Source organism: Dipteris shenzhenensis, chromosome 4 (genome assembly GCF_047967505.1).
Source record: "Dipteris shenzhenensis isolate YYH24624 ecotype China chromosome 4, Dip_SZ_1.0, whole genome shotgun sequence".
NCBI lineage: Eukaryota > Viridiplantae > Streptophyta > Polypodiopsida > Gleicheniales > Dipteridaceae > Dipteris > Dipteris shenzhenensis.
In genome coordinates, this window is record NC_141599.1 from 37,843,572 (window position 1) to 37,868,340 (window position 24,769).

A 24,769-nucleotide genomic window follows, 5' to 3' on the forward strand; every position below is an offset into this window, starting at 1 on the left:
GTGGAGCTTTGGGAAAGCGGTGTATGCACTAAAATTTTTCAAAAATTGGCTTCCAGTCAAGGGGCTTTTGCCTCATTCAAGTTCTAAACTGTGTAACACAGTTATAGAGGCAAGAGAAAGTCTGATTCTGACAGTTTTGGACAGTTATACAGTCAATTTCTGTTGCTGTACTAGAAAGTACAGTCAGGTACTGTCCGGAGTCAACTTTTGGACTGTAAACAGTCACTTTACTGAAGTTTAAAGTGCATAAAAATAGTGTTGTTTTCACTGTTACAGCAGGGACATACATTGTGTCAAATAAAGGTACTGCTGTACTGTACTACAGAGCATCAATTAATGCATTAAGTATTGCTTTTCTGGATCTGCAGCAGGCAGGAAACAGACAGTATTTACTGTTAAGTGGGAGAAAGTTGCAGGTCCTGTGTTCCATTGCAGGAATTAACTTTTGAGCACAACTACAAGTGCATTTGTGCACTTAGTTTGCAGGGAGTCAGGCACCCAAGTGTGGGTTATATTTCTTGCTGATTGTAATGGCTTCATCCTCGGAATCTTCTCTTCTCAATATTAAAAAGTTGCAGGGTGCTGCTAACTACCCAATGTGGAAAAAGATGGTCCTGAATGTGCTAATTGTCAGGCAGTTTCATGCTCCTATTATACACAAAGGTGTGAAGCCCATTGGCACATCTGATGATGCTTGGGCACTAGCTGATCTATCAGCAAAGTCCATAATTGAATTGTCACTCCATGAGAGTGTTGTTTGGAATGTGGATGGTGAAAAAACAGCCTGGGGTGTGTGGAAAAAGCTACAGGACACATATGAGCAGCAAAGTGTAGCCACAAAGATATATTGGTTGCGCAAGTTCTTCAATGTGAAGATGAAGGAAGGGACCTCCATGGATGCACATCTCAATGAGTTTAATTCAATTGTCACTCAACTTGCAAATCAAAAATATGTGGTGGATGAGGAAACCAAGGGTATGGCACTCTTGATCTCTCTTCCTGAAAGTTGGGATACATTCACCACAGCTGTAACAAATGCAAACACTTTCATAAGTTTTTCAAATATCACAGGGCTGATTTTGCAAGAAGAGCAGAAGCTGAAAGCTCAAGATGCAATAAAGCCTAACAATGCCTTAAATGCGAGGGGGAGAAGTCAGCAAAGAGGCAAATCTCAGGAAAGGGGAAAAGGGAGGAGCAAGTCCCGCTCCAACAAAGATGTTGAGTGCTACTACTGTGGCAAAAAGGGACATACCAAAAAGCAGTGCTTTAAACTGAAAAATGATAAGAGAGACAAAGCCAAAAACACTGATGCGTCAGATGCAAAAGCAATTGTACCAGTAAGCAATGGCAAGAGCAGTGTGAAGATTGAAGAGCTTCATTCTACACACGGTTATGACAGTGAGGGAGAGGTTCTATTTCTCTCTACTTTGGATGCTCATTCTCTCCATGCAGGAGATTTTGCAGACATGCACTCTTGGATCATTGACTCAGGTGCCTCATTCCATGTTACACCTTACAAAGAATTGTTTGTAAGATATGCAGCAGGCAGTAATGGAGTCGCTTTTCTAGGGGATAATCATGCATGCAGTATTGTTGGTGTTGGAGATGTCAGGCTTGTATTTGTTGATGGTACTCAGCTTATGCTTCACAATGTCAGGCATGTACCCGAAGTCAAGAAAAATCTGATTTCTACTGGCATGTTGGATGACGAAGGTTTTGTGACCAGCTTTGGTCATGGTTTCTGGAAGGTCACCAAAGGTGCCCTGGTTGTTGCCAGAGGCTCTAAGGTTGACACAATGTATACTCTCCATGCTAAAGTATGTAATCATGCTGATATTCATGCCACCGAGCTGCCGAATATTTCTATGTGGCATAGCCGGATGGGACATATGAACATAAGTGGAATGGAGCAATTGGCTCGCCTTGGCTACTTACCGTCTCTTAAATTTTCTGATTTAAAGTTTTGTGAGCACTGCATATGTGGTAGACAGTTACAGTGTCCTCATAAAAGGAGTTTAGGACATAAAGATGCTCAACTTGAGCTTGTGCATACAGACGTGTGTGAGATGCCTAGTCCTTCACTTGGAGGTGCACGGTACTTTGTCACATTTCCCCGCAGTGGCGGAAGATGTACTATGGGACATGCCACCTTTGGAAGACCTCCCAGGCATAATTCTGCAGCCTGATCTACTGGAACAGCCACCTGTTTTAGGTGAGCAGCAAGTTGGACAGCAAGACCAATGGGTCCACTCGACAAATGAAACCGCCAGACAAATTTGTTCCAGGAGCAGATTTTATTATGCTTACAGATTGTGGAGAATCTTCCTGTTACAAGGAAGCCGTGCAAATGCATGATAAAAGGCTATGGGAACTAGCCATGAAGTCTGAAATGGACAGTCTCCATAAAAATGGTACTTGGGAATTGGTGCAGTTGCCTAAGTGCATGAAATTATAGCCATGCAAGTGGGTGTATAGATTGAAAGTCACACTTGGAGCTAAGCCAAGGTATAAAGCCAGGTTGGTTGCCAAGGGCTTTAAGCAGGAGTATGGTGTCGATTTTGATGAGATCTTTTCTCCAGTGGTTAAGATGACCACACTCAGGATTGTACTTGCTTTCTTTGCATGTGAGAATTTGGAATTATGCCAAATGGATGTGAAGATAGCCTTTCTTCACGATGATCTTCATGAGGAGATCTACATGCAGCAGCCAGAAGGATTTGCAGTCAAGGGCAAGGAGTCACTTGTATGCAAGCTTAAAAAAAGCCTTTACGGGCTGAAACAGGCACCAAGGGAATGGTATAAGAAATTTGATACCTTCATGAAGTCCCAAGGTTTCAGGAGAAGTGATGACGATCACTGCTTATATACCAAAAGGGCTGCAAATGGCAGCTTAATCATTCTCATTTTATATGTGGATGACATGCTTATTGCTGGTAAAGCTCGTAAGGAGCTTGATGACCTTAAGAAAAGATTGCATGAGGCCTTTGATATGAAGGACCTTGGTGATGCAAATCACATACTGGGAATGCGGATACGGAGAGACAAGGGACAACATTTGTTGTATTTGTCTCAGACCGAATATATTGGCAAAGTATTGCACAGGTTTCATATGGAGGGGGGGAAGACCCTTAGTTCTCCATTGCCTCCATATGTGAAACTCAGTGCAATGGACAGCCCACACTCAGATGCTGATAGGGCTGAAATGGCCAAGATTCCGTATGCTTCAGCTTGTGGCAGTCTCATGTATGCCATGGTTGCTACCAGACCTGATATTGCGTTTGCAGTGGGAGTGGTTAGCAGGTATATGGCAAATCCAGGCAAGAAGCATTGGAATGCAGTGAAAGGTATCATGAGATACCTGAAGGGCACACAGGAGTTGTGCATATGCTTTGGCAAGCGAGATGCAAAGGTGCATGGTTATGTGGATTCAGATTTTGCTGGTCATCCCGATAACCGGAAGTCTACTACCGGTTATGTTTATACATTCACTGGAGGTGCAGTGTCATGGATGTCAAGGATGCAGCAGTGCATAGCCTTGTCTACCACGGAAGCTGAATATATTGCAGCCACAGAGGCGTTATGGTTATCTCGGCTAGTGGGAGACTTGGGCATTACAGGTGATATTCCATTGTTGCATTGTGACAGTCAGAGTGCTATTCAGTTGGCACACAATCCTGTCTTTAATGCAAAGACAAAGCACATTGATGTGAAGTATCACTTCATCAGGGAGGTAATAGATGATAAGCTGATTCAGCTTGTCAAGATTCACACAGATGATAATCCAGCAGATCTGTTGACAAAAGGCTTGCCTGCAGAGCGGTTTGCACATTGCCGACAGTTGATGGGTATAGGTTGAGCCTCATTTATTTTTACTTGAGGGCATATTGCCTTTAAGTGGGAGGTTGTTGGGGTAAAGGCACTATGGCCACCCAAGTACAGTTAGTACACTTAAGTACATTTAGTACTTTTATTTGTTAAGTACACTAAGTACACCGTACTTAGTGTTGTAACCTTATCCTTTCATATAAAAGGTTGACTGTGTGCTAGGGGAGGTACACACATATGTTTTATCCCCACACTCTTGTGTTTATCCTGGTTGTGTGTGTCGGTGTGCTCCTTCTCTCTCCCCTTCCACACGGATGGCAGAGTCCCTTCACGTAATAGTGCCATATCCGTCAACTTGGACGTTCTCTTCCAGTAACTTATTGACGTGCATGGCACTTGACTCCAAAAGCTCTCAATTGACCTTTGAAACATAGTGGACGTCACGCCACCATCTACAGCAGTGGCCTTCAATTGCGTGGCGACCTCTAGTGCATGTGCAGCTACACCAAGATCATGGGCTCCAACGGCGAGGCAAGACTAGCGACGCCCATCCAATGCCCAAATTAATCCCTGCGTCTCTTGTATTCCTCTGCCCCCGTTGAAGGAAGAACAAAAGCCATCAGCTGTGGCCATCGCTCCCTGCCAGTCCCGTCTACACACCCACACTCGATCAGTCGTCAATCCCCCCTGCCAGTCCTCTTCATCGATTGTCTTCTCGAGCTTCGTCATCGGACTTTTTAGTGGTTCAACACACTATATCAGGTACTCATTACAGCAATGTTTTGTTGTCTACTTCTTTGAGTCCATTTCATTTACTTGCGTGCATTCGAGCTTCTCTCTCTCAGACATCCACTATGCCACTCTAGTGTGCCCCTTGGGATACCTTGCATGATAGTGATCAGGGTGCTCAACATGAGCTATTGCCTTCCACAGTGGGTGCATCCACTGGTGGTACAGAGATCCCTACAACTCAGCTTCTCTCTCCTGCGTCTCCAGAAGCACAAACAGTTTCTTGATACCCTTGCTTCTATGCTCCAGGGTGCTTCCCGCCAGAAGATACAGGACTTCGGCCAGTAGCTTACCACGGCCATGGCTATGTAGGATATGGCTTGCCCAGATGGGACAGTTGCTCGATCATTAGATTGGCCAGGCTATGTAGGACAAGGGCAAGCAGCCCGTACCCCAGCAAGGGGATCACTCAGACAGTTAGGTTGTTTTTTCTGCTGCACGCAGGTTTTTATGGGAGATGCTCGTCGTTCCTATGAGCGTCAGTCTTTTGGACCGTTGCATGTACCCCAGCATGGGGATTATTTGGAATGAGATGATGCATTTTCGCGCCGCAAAGCACTTTCTTGCAAGATGTCAGTGTTAGAAATGGACCAATAGAGGGTACGCACAGCGGAAGAGTGATATAATAGCCCAAGAACTCACACAGGGTGTGTGGGGAGTGGAATCACAAACTTCTTAAACTTATGTGCATCGCATAGATGTGTAGACTCATCGATAGACAATAATGCAGCTAGATATAGAAACCACCAAAACAATATATTTCCGTCCAAAGCTATGGACACAATACAAAAGAGATAGATCCAAAGTCCCACCAGAGCGTGGTCCTTTGATCTTACCACAAGGTACTCCTACCATCTGCCCGATATCTCTGGACTTCAGCCCGCATGCTCCACCTCGAGCGTATGTAGACTCTCCGTCCAGATCACAACACCTTGCTGCCCTAGAAGAGAGCCCAGGTCCAGCCACTAGGGAGCTCTGTCTGCAGCATACCTTCAACTCTCCTTTACCCCCAATGTGAGGCCCAAGTGAGTGGCTTATGGATGCTCTTGTATGCTCCTGCTTTTGCTGAGCTGTTGGATGCAAAATGAGGCCCGGGGCCTCTCCTTTTATAGGTCTCCTTTTATAGGGCACAAGGCCCCTTCAAACTGACCGACCAGCCAGCCCTAAATGAGCCGACTAGCCTGGTTGGTTGTTGGCCGACTTGGTTGAGTGGCCTAATGGACTTGGTTGGCTCCGCCCAACCAGTCCTATATAAGGGCAAGGGATAAGCCCCCCCCTTGCTCCTTTCTTGTGTTGCTGTCAGCTGCTCCTCCACATCCTCCATCCAGGCGCCTCCCTACACCAATAGTTCCGCCTTGATTGCGCCTCTGCTAGGCCCTTCTCCAGTGCCTTACAGATCCTTACAGTCCATGTGTCAGCCCGTACCGCAGCCGTACTATTCTGGGTCCCTTGTGCTGGCTATCGCTTCACCTTTTGCTGCTGCGAATCCATCCCAGCTCGAGGTACCTTCCATGTTGCTTGATGTGAGGGGCTGCCCATGTGGCATCCCCCTCTCTTCCTTTTCTCTTGGGCACATCTTGCCCTAGGTCTCCCTCCCCCATGTTCTCCTCATATGGGGGCTTACAGATGGGGAGGTGACCTTTCCAACACCCCCTCTCACCGGCACATCTTGGCCCAATGCCAACACGTTGATGAGGATGCTCCAGTAACTCCCTGGTAGTAGTAGTCCTCTGGAACAGTTTGATGTCAAAATCTTTTCCTAGCTTTTCATCTAGTGGCTCATGCTCCACCAGGTTTGGTTCTGCTTCCGCACACCGTCCTGATACATAGGTCCATCTTTGGTAGCACCTCCTAGCACCACCACCACCTTCATCACGTTCCCACCTTCAAACTCGAGCAACCCAAACACCACGATCTTCCAGTTGTCCCCCTCATAATGAGTGAACAACCTAGAGTCTTCCAGGCACCATGCTTAGTGGGTCTGTTTCAACCCGTCCTTCCTTTGGCAAGGTCTGTAACAAAAGAACCATCTCGAGAAGCGAAGTCCCAAGAATATCTCCCGATAACCTGGACCACGAACTCTTACTGAGCTCTCAAGCAAGTACTCTTCTGGCTTCAGTACACCTTGTCCATCACCTTCAAGCAATTTGTGTCCGAGATTCGAAGAAGCAACCACACTTCCTCTTCTACATTTGAAGAAGGACCATTGCTTCCAATCTCACATTACCTGAGACATATGAAGAGCATATTCTCTCCACAACATGCTATAAAGGTTCAAATTAAGAACATCAAATACATATTAGACCATTGTACTGCCTGTGTGCTTGCTCTGAAAGCAAACCATGCGCCTCATCGAGGCACATACCAAAAACTTGTGTAATCCAGTACTGTTCCCTTTTGAATTACAGCAATTATTTGAATATCAAACCCTAGGGCACTCCATGGAATCCACCCTCGTGTTAGTATCAACAGCCACGTACTTGGAAGGTTCCAAGCACTCCATGCTATTCTTCACCTTCACAAAGGTCTCTAACTCCCCGTCGACCCACATCTCAATGGTAGACATCATCAGTGTGGTTTCTAGGACGGCATATGGTACATCAATAAAACATGGAGATGTCACCAAGAATAGTTCTTCGATTACCACATTAGCTTGGGCTTTTGTGTTACTCTCTGAATATGAGTCGGACTCCTTGTTGTTTTTTTAATCCGCCTTCTTCTTTTTGCAATCCTTCACAAAATGTCCGGTGTGTGGATAAAAAAGAAAAAATGTTTTTTACTTATTGCATGTTGATGGGTGAGTGCATAGCTATCTATATAGCTAGTTGGTTGTGGAAATGAGCTATGGATACTCTCATAAAAGACTCCACATTGATGCTATACTTTCTTGAGATGGAAGGCGCTTCTACAGGGACTTCTGGGAGATAATGAAGTGCAGTGTAGGACCACCAGATAATCCAAAGCATGATATTTAGAGTGTGACGGGGTTTTGTTGTGGGATGACATACGCCTTTCATGGTTGTCCCGAGTCCTCTCTGTATGAGGGCATGAACTAAATGCTAAGTGTTGGTGACATGCAAGTGAGTGAATGCCTAACAGAACCATATGGGCATGAAGGGCTTTGGTATAGCTTGAAGGAAGGATTGGGAGAGTGGTGAAAAAGCAAAAGGTGACGTGGCTATAATCAAAAAAGCATGCATGCAGGTGGCTACGTGATGAGGAGGAGCAAGCTTCTCGACGACAAGCTGGCATGCTACGTGAAGCACTGCTGGAAGGGGTTCGCGGGCGACAGAGGGTGTGCTCCGTGGAGCAGAAGAGGCTCTTCTAGAGGAAGGACGGGAGAAGTAGTTTAGAAGGAGCTTGAAGGCTGGAGCGAAGGGGGAAGCTGCGGTATTGGCTATGATCACTTGACGGGTGACGGAAGGGCGGTGGTTGCCTTAGGTGGGAGCGGCTGGATTTGATGAAGAGGACGACTGTCCATACTAGAGGTTGAGGGATCTGGCTCGAGGGCCGTTGCCCTTACTGAGAGGTTCTCATAAGAGGATAGAGGGGAGTTTGGTTAAAAAAGCACAACGTGAGCACACAGGGGATTGAGTGGACGTTTTGAAGGTTTCCAAGTAGCTGGTGCTTGGTTGAGAAGCCATTGTTATGTAGAGTGTTGCGGGCTGAAGCTGCTGGACGAGGGAGATTTGTAGTGGAGGAAGGAAAACGTATGTGGCGGGGGGGGAGATCCCTCAGAGCACCTGGGAGGACACGTGAGCTTTGTAAGCTCTGTGAGTTGGGCAAAGGGCCGTTTGCTTTTGGATGGAGTTCTTGTTATGGGCGACACTACTATACGGGCTGAAGAGGTCGATTGTTACGTGTACAAAGAGCTTCTTGGCTATGGCATGGTAGATCTTCGTGAGCTTTGGGATGTATAAGAGCGGCTGTGAAAGGCAATAAGGCAGTTATCTGTTGCTCTTATTGTGAAGGGGACCGAGCTTGAAGGATGGCTATTGCATTGGTCGAGGGCTCCTAGGAGGATCTCTAAACAACAGATTTCCGTGAGAACGATGAGCAAGAGTGAAGCCGTAGAGTAGCTATCGTCGTGTGAAAGGAGATGGGCAGTGAAGGAAAGTGGTGCTTGTAGAGATGCAATCTGTGCATGGAGAGAGCGACTGGAGTGGCGACGCAATTACAGACCAGAGGATCGGGTTGGAGGTCGAAGATGGCAAAGAGAAAGGGTCCGTGATCCTTGATGGACGGTGGGTGATGGGTTCTTGAGAAGTTGGCATCTCGGTTCGTTGTGGGTGACGAGGGGAGTTTGTGAGCAATGAAAGCTACGGTGAAGACTATTGTGTGTGAAGAGTGTGGAAGCTCGTAGACGCGGAAGGTCTAAGGGAGGAAGTAGGTTCGGTAAACATGAGGTGACGGATGTGGAAGCTTCTGAGAGTGGAAGGGCTACGAGAGAGCAGGAGAGGTATGTGAGCTCGTAGGAGGAGTAGAGGTCGAGGAGTTTAGAGGGTGAAGATCCCAAAAGAGAACACATGAGCTGAGATGGAAGGTGAACTCAGTGAGCAAGGAAGAGATATGCAGGGAGATAGAGATGAAGGCTGTCTCGAATGATGCTTGATAGTTGAGCTGTAGCAATGGCTGTCGGGAGCTTACGAATGGGAGAGAGTCTCAACCATAGAGGCTTGGATCAATACCTTGGATACAAGAGGGCCGTGAGTTGGTATGCCTTGTAAGGGAAGCTTGTTTTCCAGAGAATCTGAAGGCCTTGTGAGCTTGAGCTCAGTCATCAGTAGGAGCTTGTGTTGGGCTGTGTGGTCCACTAGGTTCTTTCTGAGGCTGTCTGGCTTTTGGAGAAAATGTGGCTAAAGTGTGAGTTGTATCAGACGGTATGTGTAGAGCAATGATGATGTATGAATGCCTTTTTCCTTGTGATTGTGTTATTCGGGTGTTTTAAACGTGGATAAGGGTGGCTGTGAAGGCGGATTGGGCTCTACTGCTTTTCTCCATCCACCGGGTGTGTCACAATAGAAGCACTTCTTCTGCTTCCTCTTCTGGGAAGTGTCCAGCCTCCTACTTGGGCTCTGATACCATGTTAGAAATGGACCAACAGAAGGTATGCACAATGAAAGATTGATAGAATAGCCTGGGAACTTGCAGTGTGTGTGGGGAGTGGAATGACAAACTTCTTAAACCTATGTGCATCACATAGATGTGCAGACTCATCGACAAACAATAATCCAGCTAGATATAGAAACCAACAAAAGAATATATTTCCATCCAAAGCTATGGACACAATACAAAAGAGATAGATCCAAAGTCCCACCTCGAGCGTATGTAGACTCTCCATCCAGATCACAACAGCTTGCTGCCCTAGAAGACAGCCAAGGTCCAGCCCCTAAGCACACCTTCAACTCTCCTTCACCCCCAGTGTGAGGCCCAAGTGAGTGGCTTATGGCTGCTCCTGTCTGCTCCTGTCTGCTCGTGCTTTTGCTGAACTGTTGGATGCAAAATGAGGCCTCGGGCCTCTCCTTTTAAAGGCTCCTTTTATAGGGCACAAGGCCCCTTCAAACTGACCGACCAGCCAGCCCTAAATGAGCCGACTGGCCTGGTTGGTTGTTGGCCGACTTGGTTGGATGGCCTAACCGATTTGGTTGGCTCAGCCGAAGGAGTCCTATATAAGGGCAAGGGGCCAGCCACCCCTTGCTCCTTTCTTGTGCTGCTGCCAGGGCCCTTTGCAGCCCTTCTGCTGCTCCTCCATATCCTCCATCCATGCGCCTTCCTGTACCAACAGTCCCACCTTGATTGCGTCTCTGCCAGCCCCTTCTCCAGCGCCAAATAGATCCGTACAGTCCACGTGTCAGACCGCACTGCAGCCGTACTATTCTTGGTCCCTTGTGCTGGCTATCGCTTCGCCTTTTGCTGCTGCAGATCCATCCCAGCTCGAGGTACCTTCCATGTTGTTTGATGTGGGGTGCTGCCCATGTGGCAGCCCCCTCTTTTCCTTTCCTCTTTGGCATATCCTGCCCTAGGTCTCCCTCTCCCATGCTCTCCTCATATGGGGGCTTACAAATGGGGAGTGACCTTTCCAATAGTCAGGCCATCTTTTGGTTCACAGTTTTTTGCATCTATGCAGGCTGAGCCGTCTCTTTTGGGCCGACCCGTTGGTATGCATCCGGATAGCGCTCCTCTCATGGCACCAATGAGTATTCCTAGAGTTGGTTTTGGTTTATATGGCAGCCCACACACTGGGAGAGAGGTCAGTCCTCTTCTCAACCCTTTGACATGCGATGCATTTGGCAGTGAGACCTAGCCAGGGTTCATGCACACATTGCTCTACCAGTGAGCACATATAGCCGGACCCAGCCAGTGCATCAGATGACAGCAGTAGGGGATTAGTGGTGGGCAGCAAACCACTTTTAATGAGATGCTGGCAGATTCCTTGCGTTCATATAAGGCCCTGCCTGAGGCCATCAAACTTGAGATGTCTTTCTCCGATTATGTGAACCTCAAGCGTGATGATGCCCGCAATTTTGGAGGTTATGCACACAAGAATTATGCAGCCAAGGATGTCAAGGACAAACTCATAGTGCATCAATTCAAAGGGGACACTCGCACACCTAATGAGCTAGAGGAGTGGCTTACGAAGCTGGAAGATTATTGTCCCTTCTACTCAAAGCAGGATGAGGGCCACATAATCTTTGAGGGTATGCACATGTAGGACTATGAACATACTTGGTGGTGGTATATGAGGGATTCACCTCAAAGGCCAACCGCATGGAGGGGTTTCAAAGAAATGATGGTTACTACCTTCGTATCCCCACTCATCTTGGATAAGTACTTGGCTGAATTCTATGCGTTGTCACAGACTGGTACAGTCCAAGAGTATCTTTTGGAGACTTTCCTTGTTTGTACAGGATGTATCTGAGAAGGGAAGTTGTTGCATTTCATCCAAGGATTGAGTCCTTCCTTGGCTGCAGTGCAACCCAATTGGGAGAGGTGTTTGAGCCCAAATATGCCAGCAAGTATAAGATGGCAGCGGGCAGCACATACGGGACTGCAAATGAGGCTGAGAAGAAGCCTAAGGTGACTGATTGGCATGACAAGAAATCAGCAGCACCACCATTTCCAAGGTTTCCCACTGTTACAGGCAGCAAGATGCCATTTTCTAAGCCATACATGCCATTTGATGCTAAGCCAGGAGCTTCGCCAAGTGCTGGAAATGAAGGATGTATCTGAGAAGGGAAGAAGTTGCATTTCATCCAAGGATTGAGTCCTTCCTTGGTTGCAGTGCAGCCCAATTGGCAGAGGTGTTTGAGCCCAAATTTGCCAGGAAGTATAAGATGGCAGCGGGCAGCACATACGGGACTGCAAATGAGGCTGAGAAGAAGCCTAAGGTGACTGATTGGCATGACAAGAAATCAGCAGCACCACCATTTCCAAGGTTTCCCACTGTTACAAGCAGCAAGATGCCATTTTCTAAGCCATACATGCCATGTGATGCTAAGCCAGGAGCTTCGCCAAGTGCTGGAAATGAAAAATCAAAATTTAAACAACACACCAGGGCTATTATGGACAGCAGAAAGCGGGCAAACTTATGCTTTAAGTGTGGTGAGAAGTGGACTCTTGAGCATCGGGAAGTTTGTAAAATGCGTAACGGTGGTACTACAAAACTCAGCATGATTATTGGGATATCGGATGATGAGGATTTAATGGATGCTTCTGAGACCTTGGATGCCACTCATGATGATTCAGAGGGTGCACAGGACGTGGAAGAAGCTCCAGACACTGGAGCCACGAAGGGGGCTGATCTCCCCTATGATCCCGGTGGTGCTATTGAACATAACATGCATTGTATACAATCCAATGACACTCAACCCATGTGTAGCATGCGAGGCCGTTGGACTCTTTCATGTGGAGCATCAGGTTGCTATGCCTTTTCATGCGCGAGAGGATGCAATGGAAATGCTCATGTGGACAAGGAGGAGATCTATTGGGATGCGTAGCAAACAATTTATGCTATATGCACCGGCCACCATCTAGGCGTTGATGAACAAGATATTGTAACCACTTCTCCTCATATGCGTGCTGGTTTTCTTTGATAAGATCCTCATTTACAGCAAGGATAGACACGAGCACATTAAGCATGTGAAGCAGGTGCTGTAAATTTTGAGGATGCATCAGAAAGCCAGCAAATGCACTTCTATGGCAAAGGAGGTTGGGTATCTGGGGCATATTGTGAGTAGACGTGGCATTCGGGTCGATCCAACCAAGGTGAAATGCATCAAAGATTGGCCATAGCCACAAAATCCCAACCAGTTGAGAGGATTTTTAGGTCTTACTATCTTCACTATGCGCTTTATTCGTAAATCTGCCATTAGGGCAGCTCCTCTTACTGAGCTCTTGAAGAAGGATGCTTTTCAGTGGTCAAAGGAAGCACAACGCAGCTTTGAAGACCTGAAATTTGCTCTCACTCATGTACCTGTCTTGGTATGCCCTGATTTTTCGCATCCTTTCATTGTGGAGGTAGATGCCAGTGGCAAAGAATTGGGCGTTGTTCTGAGAAGGAACACGGGGTAGTAGCCTTTGAAAGCAGGAAGTTTGATGCCAAAGAACTCAATTACCATGTTTATGATCAGGAGATGTTGGCTATCTTGCATGCTTTCAAGAAATGGCACCACTATTTATACGAGAGTAAAATTAAGGTGAAAATAGATCATTGGACACTCAGATTCTTCCTCACCTAGCCAAATTTATCATATAAGCATAAGAAGTGGTTGGCTGCAGTCCATCCGATGATTTTGACATTGAGTACAGAAAAGGGAAGGAAAATGTGGTTGGCAGATGCCTTGTCCAAGATGTGACCATAAATCCTAGGAAAGCACGAAGTTGTTTCACAGTCTGAGGGATGGGCCATTCCAAAACCTTTTCGATACGATCTAGATCAATGCTAATACCTTCATAAGAAATCTTGTGTCCTAAGTAAATGATCTCTTTCATAAAGAAGTCACATTTACTCATCTTGGCATAGAGCTTATGCTGTCATAGAATAACTAAGACAATCCGGAGGTGTCCAATGTGATCCTCTAGTGTTCGACTATATACCAAGATGTCATCTAAAAACACCATCTAAAAACACGATAACGAATTTGCCCAAATAATCTCAGAACAAATCGTTCATCATTTGCTGAATTGGTTTGCTATCTCTACCATATATTAGGAGTGGATTCATGGCATTCAAGACGAGTATATGCAGAATTCTAAGGCAGCTCTCATATTTTGAGATTTGCAGAAGCCTTCTAGTTAGGGTCATTTGGAATTCACATAATGGGCTGTTGTGGTGCTAGGACAAGACATAATTTATTTAGTGCCAGACTCAAAATATAGACAGCTGGTTTTGCAAGAAATGCACTCCTCTTCCATGGCTGGACATGCGGGTGTCACTACAACATATGAAAGAATCAAGCAGAGCTTTACTTGGGAAGGCATGTGGGGGGATTTGGGCTGAATGCTTGCCTTGCCAACATAATAAAATGGACAGCAAATTCTCTTGCAGCCATTACCCATTCCAGAGGGCAAATGGACGCACATACCAATGGATTTCATCACAGGATTGCCTTCTACAGAGAGGGGATGGGACATCATCTTTGTTGTGGTGGATAGGATGACAAAACAAGCACATTTCATACCCACTAAGACTCGGTATTCAGCATCACAGGTTGCTTGGCAATTCATTGAGCATGTCTTTAAGCATCATGGTTTCCCTCAGGAAATTGCCAGTGACAGAGATGCAAAATTTATGGGTCACTTTTGGCAGGAGTTATTTACAGCAGTGGCTATGTTACTCACACCTAGCATTGCTTACCATTCTGAGACTGATGGACAGTCGAAAAGGGTGAACAAATGGGTGGAGGAATATTTGAGGCACTTTTGTCATGATACTCAGAAGTCTTGGGATAAATGGTTGGCACTTGCTGAATTTGCTACAACGGTACAAAGCATCTCTCCATTGGCATGAGCCCCCCATTTGAGGCAATGTACGGATGCAAGGTCAGGATGCCACTTTCAATTGTTGACATGGCTGTGATAAATCAGCAAGCACAGGAATGACTTGTAGAGGATGGATGTCCGTCTGTAGTTGGTAAAAAAGAATATGCAGTGCCCAAGCCAAGCATAAGAAATATGCAGATGAACGCAAGAGATATTTGTCTTTCAAAGAGGGAGAGTATGTGCATTTGCATCCCCATAAGAATCGTTATGCCTCGCTGAAAGGTAATACCAACACAAAGCTTGCTCATAGGTATTATAGTCCTTATATGATCATCCGCAAGGTTGGAGAGGTAGAATATCAGTTGGAGGTACCTAGTACATCCAAAATCCATGATGTTTCAATTTGTCTTTGCTGAAACCACATGTGGGACAGCATGTCCATGTTCTTCCTGAGTTGCCACCTATGGATGAGGAGGGCCACATCCTCTATGTTCCAGAGCGCATCGTGGGTTTCAGAGACCATGTATTACGCAACGAGGTCTACATAGAGTATCTTATCAAGGATGAAAATTCATGGCATCCGGAAAGCATTTACTAGGATACCCCTATCTCCTACCGGGCTGATTAGCAGTCGCTGTTTGCTGCACTTTTTTTTTTGGACAACCATGTCGTGAAATTTGGAGGGCAAAATTCTATGGGAAATCCGGCTGTAACGAAGGGGGCAAAAGGGGCAATTTAGAGGACCTTTAGAGGCCTCTTACATGGGAAATGTGAAGGGACTATATAAGTCCTCATCCACCCCTATTTGTACACTTTTTGATGGGGAGGGACCTTTAGAGGCCTCTCAGGAGGGAAATGTGGATGGGGACTATATAAGTCCCCATCCACCCCTATTTGTACACTTTTTATGTTGCATCTAATCCTATCTACTCCCACCTCCTTCCTCCTATGTGCTGCCTACACTCTCTTCCCCAATCTCTCTCTTTCTTTGTCTTCCCCTCACCCTCTTCTCTCTCTTCCTCTCCCTTTTCCCCTTTTCTGCCATCTTTGGCCCTTCACCAAATCTGTCCCCCTTTCTTTCATTGTAGATTTAACATAAAAGTGTACATTTTTTGTTTGCTTATTTTATTCAACATCTGTGTAGTCTTGAAAACTTTGGATCAATTAAGGTGATAATGCTCAACAAATTCTTGTAATAAATATCTAGCTATAACTTACAATATGCAAATATTTATATTGATGATGTGCAGATAGATTACACTGGACTCTTATAAGCCAAACAAATGAAATCTGGCCATCATCTCGTGCTGGACACTCTGGTGTTTCCATTTCTTGCACATTTGATTCAAAAGTATCAAGTTACATTGCAGTATTTGGAGGATACAATGGAGAAAATTCTTGTGGTGACATATGTCTCTTCGACCCACGTAAGCATTTCTAGGGAAAATGGAATCATGGCTTCAGTTTACTTAGGATTAAGCAATAGCATCAACAAGCATCTTGTTGTTGTTTTTCTTTTGAAAACAAGCAGTGAGAAAGGTCATGCAGCTCCCAACACCTTTGGCAATTCTCCATAACAGCACAAAAATTCTAGGACAGTAAGCTCACTCCTCCCTGCCTTCTTACTGCCCCTCCTCTTCCCTTGCCAACCCTCTCCCCATTTACTCCCCCTCTCTGCATTATCTGGATTCTCTCTCTTCGTGTCAGTTCTGGATGGGGATTTTTTTCCCTCTTTTCTGCAATTTGGCAGCTTCCCCTATTTCTCTCCTCTATTTTTTCTCCTCCCTCCCTACCCCACACTTTCCTCTGCTAGTATTGCTCTTTCCTCTTTGAAGCTGGTCGTTTTAAATACTTAAACCTGTTCAAGGGCCTCACCCCCTGTTTTGAGAACTGCAGATTCTGTATTGGGGTTCCATCTCAGAAGCCCCACCCTCTTCTGCATTTAATCCCTATTGATTTTTTTGAATTCATAAACATATACAGTAGAAAGAGTTGGTTTTAGAGAATGTCTGTTGAAAACTCGTGATAGGACTTTCCTCATTTTTTTTCTGTGTTTCCAAAAATCTACAAGGAACAAAAGATGATGACCTGGGTCAACTTGCTCTTGTCCATAATGTACATACTGTACTATGGGCTTTTGAAAGCTCGCATGCCTTTTTTCTCTTCTGGTTCTCTTTTGCTGATGCTTCTTTCTACAAAGGGGAAAGAGCTCGTAAGCATAAAAAGCATACAAAGTAACTCATGCCTTGCACTTGTTTCCATTTGATAAGTCAAAGCACAGCGAGGAGAGGAAAATAACTTACCATTTATTAGTTGCACATCTCTAAATCAACGAGGGTAAAGCAAGCAAGGAAGAAAATAGAAGACCCACCTAGCAAAAACTAGGGTAATGCTTATAGAAACAAGGTCTAGTACAGGTCCTCAAAAAACCCTTGGGATGATTTGAGACACCTTGGAGTCAGAATGCTCCTAGGTCGATTTGAGAGCTTTAATTTGGTTTGACGCAATGGTTTTCAACATCTTGGATGCTGCATTGAAGTATTGGTCCATACATACAAGCATGGAGCTTTTGAACCCGGACAATTGTCCCAGCTACTAAGCATCTCCCATATTGTCAGCTCCTTGACAAAGAAGTGGTGGGCGGTAGTTGATCCTCTACCATGGGGGTGACCATGCCTTTGTGAATGTACTAGGATTGGGCCTATGGGGCTTTCTTTCCATGATATCGCTTAGAGTCATAAGGTGACATATCGTACTATGAGACTTTCAAAAGCTCACCTGCCTTTTTTTCTTCTTAGTCTCTTTTGTAGAAAAGTCGAGGGAAGTTGCTTGCTAAATGCCAACTCTCATGCAGCGGAGGAATTAACTAGAGAGCGCAAGACACATGTGTGGAACACATCTCAACTCCGTGCGCTTTACACACAACAGTAATAGAGGACAACTCAGATCTGAACTTAGATGTACAGCCAAGACAGAATATTTATCATGGTAGATGTCAAGTACTAAAACTACCAACAAACTGTATCGCAGTTGCCGAGGTAAGGTACCAACTGTTTGCTGCACCCTCTCAAGTAAACTCTCCCTGTCTGCCACCTGCCTCCGTGTAGGCTTCAGTAGGTGCTCAAGGCTGAACACTCCTCCAAAGTGATGCTCTGATGTGTACTGCGGACAAAGCTCCCTTTCATGAACTCCTTGTACTCTCCTACAATTGTAGGTCTGCACCCTGTAAGTGTTGTTACCAACAGTCCGATTTTGAAGGTTAGCCCAAATCCAACAAAGCTTTACGATTCACTGGAATTTTCAAACCATCACGTTCAGGTCACTCACCCCCTAAACTTAGGCTCCTTTAAAGTACCTTTGATGTAGATCCCTTGTTCTTGCTTTGCTCCTCACCCAGAATTGTGACCTGCAGGGAGGACTACTGGACTGATGATCTTTAGGAAAGCTCCCACTACTGTTCACTGCTCCACAATGATCTGCATGGTAAACATCCAAAGGATAAGTGGAACCCCTGGATGGGATCCTTATATAGGGCTCAAGCCCCCTTGGATAAGCCGACCTGATCCCTGATGGTGGCCTTTGAGGCTGCCCCAAAATATTAGAAACAAGGATTCCTGTTTGCTGCCCATTTGGCAGCCATCTTGCTGCCCACATGGCATCCTCAGTCCTTTTGCCTACTGATTCATCCACCCACATTATTATGTAGGTGGCAAGCCCCTTATTTGGGGCTTACATTGACATATAGGGGCCCCCAGTGAGGAAAAAGTCGCTATTAATTAATTAGTGTGGGGGAAGGGTGGGCGGGTGGGGGGGTCGAAGTCGACAATTAAGGTAAGCCCAAGAGGTGCGATTAAACATTAAGGTGGTTGAGGAATCACGAAAGTTCGGGAGGGAATTTCAGAATGTTCAGCCGCCGCCTCAATCTAGTATATGTAGACGGTGGGGAAGAGAGGAGGTAGAGAGAGGGAGAGCGCGAGGCAGAGTGAGGGAGAGAGGAGGCGGTTGAGGGGAGGGAGAGGAGTATAGAAACCACCAAAATAATATATTTCCGTCCAAAGCTATGGGCACAATACAAAAGAGAGAGATCCAAAGTCGCACCAGAGCGTGGTCCTTTGATCTTACCACAAGGTACTTCTACTATCTGCCGGATATCTCTAAAACACTGAGCCCGCGTACTCCACCTCGAGCGTATGTAGACTCTTCGTCCCGATCCCTTCCACCTTGCTGTCCAGAAGCCAGCCTAGGTGGGCAGCACCTGAGCTAGGTCTGCAGCTCTACAGCCCACTTGTCTTCTCCTGGATAGAGGCCCACAGGTGGCTGGTCTGCTGCTCCTTCTGCTCCCTGAACTGCTGCAAGTGATGATAAATGAGGGCCTGGAGGCCCTGCTTTTATAGGCCCCCAAGGGCTGCTGCAAAAACCAACCAGACAGGCTGCCTATGGCCGACCCAAACAGGCTGACCTGTGTAGGGCCTTTGGCCCACACTTCAAGGCAGGGGCCCAGCCCCTAGGTCAACCCTATGACTAGCCTGGTTGGCTGGCTCCAACCAGCCCAACCAGCTCCTCCATGTGGCCGACCCCATCTGCTGGTCTGCCCTGCCCTGTTGCGCCATCTTCAAATCCCTGTTGCAGGTCGTACACTTGCCCACAGACCCGCCAAACAGCTCACCTCCAAGGTGCCTTCGCCCTTTGGTGCTGCTCCAAGCATGCCTCTGGCAGGCCAAAATCCAGGCTGAACCTCCACAGCCAACTTTCCATCCATGAGCTTCATTTGTCGCAGCCACCATGGCTCCTCCAGGTTCTTCTTTCTTTCTCTGATCTCTGCCCCCATGGCAGCCATAGTGCTGGTCATGTGGCCTTCCATTAGTTCCCAGGTCCACCCCCCTCGTGCTCTCCTTATATGGGGGCTTACAGATGGGGAGGTGACCTTTCCAACACGACATCCATGGGAATGCATGGTGGTGCGTAAGAGTTTAATGATCCACTATCAAGGAGTGAACCATCGTGCAGTCCCCCAGACAATGTCTTGAGCCCTCCACATCCAACTAACAAATGTGAACAATTACTCCTATAAGCCATCATCTCCAACTATGTGTACACGTGGGGATGGTAGATAGAGTTGTGAAGGGGCTATAGAGGTTTCCTGGTATCGAGTAACTTGCTTCATAAATGCCAACGCTAAGATCACATGAGGCTTCTAATGGGAAAGACGAGTGGGATACTGATACAAAGGAAAAGTTGTATCCTTATCCTTGAGATTTGTAGCATGAAACCTTTGGGTCATTGACACAAAAATTGCTTATGTTGGATATTGAGTAGTGTGGTACTTTTCAACTATGAAATTTGCTTTAGGAGTACATTGCTAACAAGCATTGTCAATAAATTGTCAATATACTATCATTCCATTCAGTACTGGTTCCAAGAGACCATACAGTTGTACGAGATCTACTTCATTCAGAACTTGACCAGCACGCTAATCTAGCCCATGCTCGTTTTTGCATCTGGCCATAGAAATTTGGGGCTTTTGTGTCAAGTCCACTCCTTTGCAAGCATTCAGTGCTCAAGATGGAGATTTGCACAAATTCGGTTGGAAATTCCCACCCAAAATTTAGGTCTTTTTTATTAGATCTCTTCCTTTGCAGGCCTTTGTGCTAGGAGATGTCATTTACAGGTATTGGTAGCCAGATTCGGTGTGAAAGAATAAAGGAAAGAAGGGAGTTTGTGTTAGAAACATGATGTGAGGGAGACTCAAATGAAGACATAATGAAGGCTTTCATTCATTCATCAAGTATATCAAGATAAGTGAAGTACAATCCTTATATAGGCTACTCACTCACACACTAGCACCTAGTGCATATGGGATAAGTCCCATCATGACACGTGGCACTCACACAGACTAGATTAGTACTAGATCACCTAGTACTACACACCAACACACTCGTTGACCATGATATCTCCAATACCCCCCTTCAGAGCAAAGAGTGTGAGACCCAACACGCAAAGAGTAGACTGATCCCCCTCCACCACAATATTGCAAAGAGCAAGTCCAACTATCCAACACCTCCCGTGTGATAGTGACTTCTCTGTCAGCTTGCGACTGGCAAGGGCAAACCATCACTCATCATCCCCCCTTACTCTGAACTGGGTGGTCAATACCATCAACCAAAGTAAAAGACAATACATTCATTTTTGGGGGACAACCCAGGGTAGAGTACCTCTTATTGACTCCAAACACATTCAGTTTACAGGGACAACTCAAGCTTGAGAACCTTTATTTGACATCACTGATCATCATCTACCACCTCAGAGAGGGATAGATCATGTAATATAGCAGATAAAGCTTGCTCCTTAGGTCCATTAGATGTGGCGTATATATCTCAAGCTTGTCCAGTGTCTCCTTGGTTGAAGTAGTGACGTCAAGATGATGAAGTAGTTTGTCAGACAACCTCACGCCAATAAGCGCCAGTGCTTTGCCATTTTGCTCATCCCTAGCTGAGAGTTGTGCTGATGAGTCTTCACCACAAGGACGAGGCTCCATAGTAGCAAACTGATGTAACAAATTTCGCAGCAGTAAATGAAGAGCCAGCAAGCTGAAATGAATAACCAGCAAATAGAGGGGCTGGTCTAGGGCTCTGAAATGGATCAACAGCCTTCACAAATGCAAGGCGGTTGAAGCAATGCGTGAATAAACGTTTCCAGCAGCTAGTCGATGATCTTGGAGGCTTCAAAATGCAAAACCTAATGAAAACACAGCAAGAGAATGATTTGAACTGTAGAACTGAACCAGAATAGGAGCCCTTGTGGTCGAGACAACAGCTCCAAATGCTGCAGTAGGTCTGAAATGAGCAAGGCGGCTCCGTAGGACAGTCCGAAATGATGTAGCACTGTTTGAAGTGCTGCAGCAGGTGTGTAGGTGTTCCAAAGCGCAACAGTAGGTCCGAAATGTGTAAGGTGGCTCCCTAGAACAGTTCCGAAATGCTACAGCAAGGCACCAAACTGAAAATCGTCTGCTGTAGGTGTGCTAGTGGCCTTAAGGTGGCTCGAAAACGCCTCTGTTGTAGGCAGTCATGCAGCAGCAACACACGGGATGCAGATTGTGGCACCGAAATGCTCCAAAACATCCTTGGGGAAGCACACGTGCAGATGCGACCTGAAGGAAGCGCTGACCACTGGTGACACGTGCATAAATAACCTGAATGAAGGCGAAAGGAAGAGGAGTGTAGAGGCGGCAGGATGTGGAGGCAAAACCAGGTGCAAATGGCTAAAGGAAGAGGCAGCTAGAGGCGAAAATGAGCAAGCTACATAGGAGAGGCAGCTGAGCAGAGTTAGTGTTTCGGGTTTGTTGGAGAAGGTGATGACGTGGCAAGGCGGGCTAGGGCAGTACTGACCTGCTCTGATACGATGTTAGAAACATGATGTGACGGGGAGAGAGATATAGGCTAGGGAGTGAAGAAATGATACTATTGAAGACATAATCAAAGCTTTCATTCATTCATCAAGTATATCAAGACAAGTGAAGTACAAGCCTTATATAGGCTAGTCACTCACACACTAGCACCTAGTGCATATGGGATAAGTCCCATGATGACACGTGGCACTCACACAAGACTCACACACATAGACTAGTACTAGATCACCTAGTACTACACACCAACACACTCTTTGACTATGATATCTCCAATAGTTTGTGGCAACTTGGGCATTGACTGTGGGGTGTTGATAGTCAATGCTCTACCCTCTGTTACCCTTCATCTATATCGTAGTTGCTCACTTATAAGGCAAATGTACAGTGCCGATGTGGTACTATACATATGTTGCTGATGTGACAAGTAGCCACATGGCACCATACGGATGATGATGTGGCATCATATGCAGTTTGTTGACGTGCCACTATATGAGTGGTGGAGTTTCATTTTCAGCCTAGGACTGTGTTATACAGACCTGCTTTCTCTCCTCTCTCTCTCTCTCTTGCATGAACTATTCTTGGTGAAACATTTTTCCTACTTTATGTACACATGCACAATATGTCTCTAACAATAATACCTCCCAACTCTGCACATTTGCAGGCCTAACAAGTCCTCATCCGTGGCCACATGCTGCTCATATGGAAGCTATATGTGCTTCCCAAATGGCAGCCAAGATCCTACCCACGTGGCAGCTTCTCCTTCAATTTGATCTGTCGACATGGCATGTCCAAACCATGCCCATGTAGCAGCTCTTGTTGTCTATTATAGGCTCTAAGCATGGCTTACATTTATACATGTGTGTATACATCCAGAGTAGGATTTGGAGTTCTCAAGTGTGATCTCGTGGTGGGCAAGGACTTGAGCTGGAAGTACATCTTCATATATTTTTCAACAAGTTGTTGTAGGACTAGTAAGCCGCTAAAGCTGGAAATCAAGCTAAAGCTCTCACAAGAATAGCATAGGATGCTCTAATACCATGACAAAACAATGAGTGAGAGTAGGGAGAAAGAGAGCACAACTAGGATGAGAAGAAGAGCACATCGCAATAGACTAAGTATACAGTACAAATTACAATAGTTGTAAAGAATGATTGAATAAGAGAGAGAGAGGGCAGCACTAGGGCCAAAAATAAGCCCCCCCCCCTCCCCCCCCCGCGAATTGACTCATGGAGGAGCATGAAGAACTCTGATTTGAGGAGCTAAGAAGCTCTCTTGTTTATAGAACTAGGCACAACCATGGTTTTGGACTTTGCCCTAAAAGCTGGGAGCTTTTCAGCCAAGGAAAGCTGGCTGAATTAGTCTTTTTAAGAAACGACGTCCCATAAAGCTGTAGTTGGTGCTTTTACTCCATGGGCCCCTTCCCTAAAAAGCTGGTTGTCGACCTTGTGCACTTTCCCCCTTGAAATGTGGGCCTTTCAGCACTCTCCAAGGTCCTATGCATGTGAAAGTGCAGCGAATTGTGAGCAAAACAACAAACTCACATTTAGGAAAAGATCTGATGGAGGTGGAGAGATGCAACACCAAAATCAGGAGAAAAGTCCCTCTACTGCTGGGCAAAAACCTCAAGAACAAGTGATGAAAGAGGGTAGAAGAGGGGAGGCCTATATATAGCCCTGTCACCTCTATAGTCAGCTTGCTTATGTAGGCCAACCTAGGCTGACCTGCAGGGCGTCTGACCCAACCCATGGGTTCAGGTCTGGGCTATAGCGACCCGACCAGGTGAGTGGCTTGGTTGGCCCCCCAATGTAGCCCTGGAGTAAGCAACAGCAGGGGCAGCTCCACGCGTCAATAGAGTGGGTCCATGGGCCCGAATTCATCCCGATCTGAGCCGTACCTGTGCTGTATACTACCATACCAGCCCCCCGAACTTGTGTTGTACCCTGGCGCAGCCACTAGCATCTTGGGATCAGCCTTGGAACTAGCTAGATCTTTCATGGTACCTTGGTAGAAGATGTGGCCCTGGTACGTGTCCCATCACCCTCCTATTCTATCCTCACATAGGGCGGGCACACCTACAAAGAAGCGAAATGTACATTAGGAGATGTCAAACTCTAACACCCCCTCTCAGCTCTTGGATGTCGGATCAACCCGAATGAGGTACAATGCTCCCCAAGCAGCTGTTGTGGTAGAAGCTTGGTAAATAGGTCTGCTGTATTGTCCTCCATCAGACAGAAAGCCAGCAAGATCTCCCCATCAAGTATCTTCTCGCGAACAAATTGATACTTCATTTCAAATGCTTAGTCCAAGCATGGAACACTCGATTTCTGGCAACTGCTATGCAACTCTGGTCGTCACCCCTAATGATTGTTGGATCTCGTTGTGGGAACCCTACTTCGCCAAGCAATCTCCGAAGCCACACCACTTCATAGGTACTTGAACATGTGGCCCTATACTCAGCCTTGGTAGATGACAATGCCACTGTGGATTGCTTCTTACTGCTCCACGTGATTGCTGCTGATCTGAGGGTGAAATAGCATCCTATTGTCGATCTCCGTGTGTGTGGATCTCCTCCCCAATTGCAGTCACTCCATCTCTGCAGCTGAACCCATGGCTTGACTCCCCAACTTGCCTCATGGAAGAGTCCTCGATCTTGTGTATCTTGTAGGTACCTGATGATACTCATTCCTGCATCCCAGTGGGTTTTCAGTGGTACTTGCATGAAGGAGCTCAACAGCCGTACGAGCTGAGATCCACTCTGGTGTTGAAAATCCA

General features: G+C 46.2%; 1 protein-coding gene across 1 annotated transcript in view; it reads left to right on the forward strand.

Moving 5' to 3' along the window:
* Window positions 1-24,769, forward strand: part of LOC147902816 (uncharacterized) — an 82,860-nt gene that overhangs the window by 44,309 nt on the left and 13,782 nt on the right. The window contains exons 9-12 of the mRNA XM_087373947.1: window positions 11,523-11,738; window positions 11,897-12,216; window positions 12,361-12,459; window positions 15,846-16,022. Coding sequence (XP_087230073.1) covers window positions 11,523-11,738; window positions 11,897-12,216; window positions 12,361-12,459; window positions 15,846-16,022 — 812 coding nt within the window. The remainder of the gene's footprint in view (window positions 1-11,522; window positions 11,739-11,896; window positions 12,217-12,360; window positions 12,460-15,845; window positions 16,023-24,769) is intronic.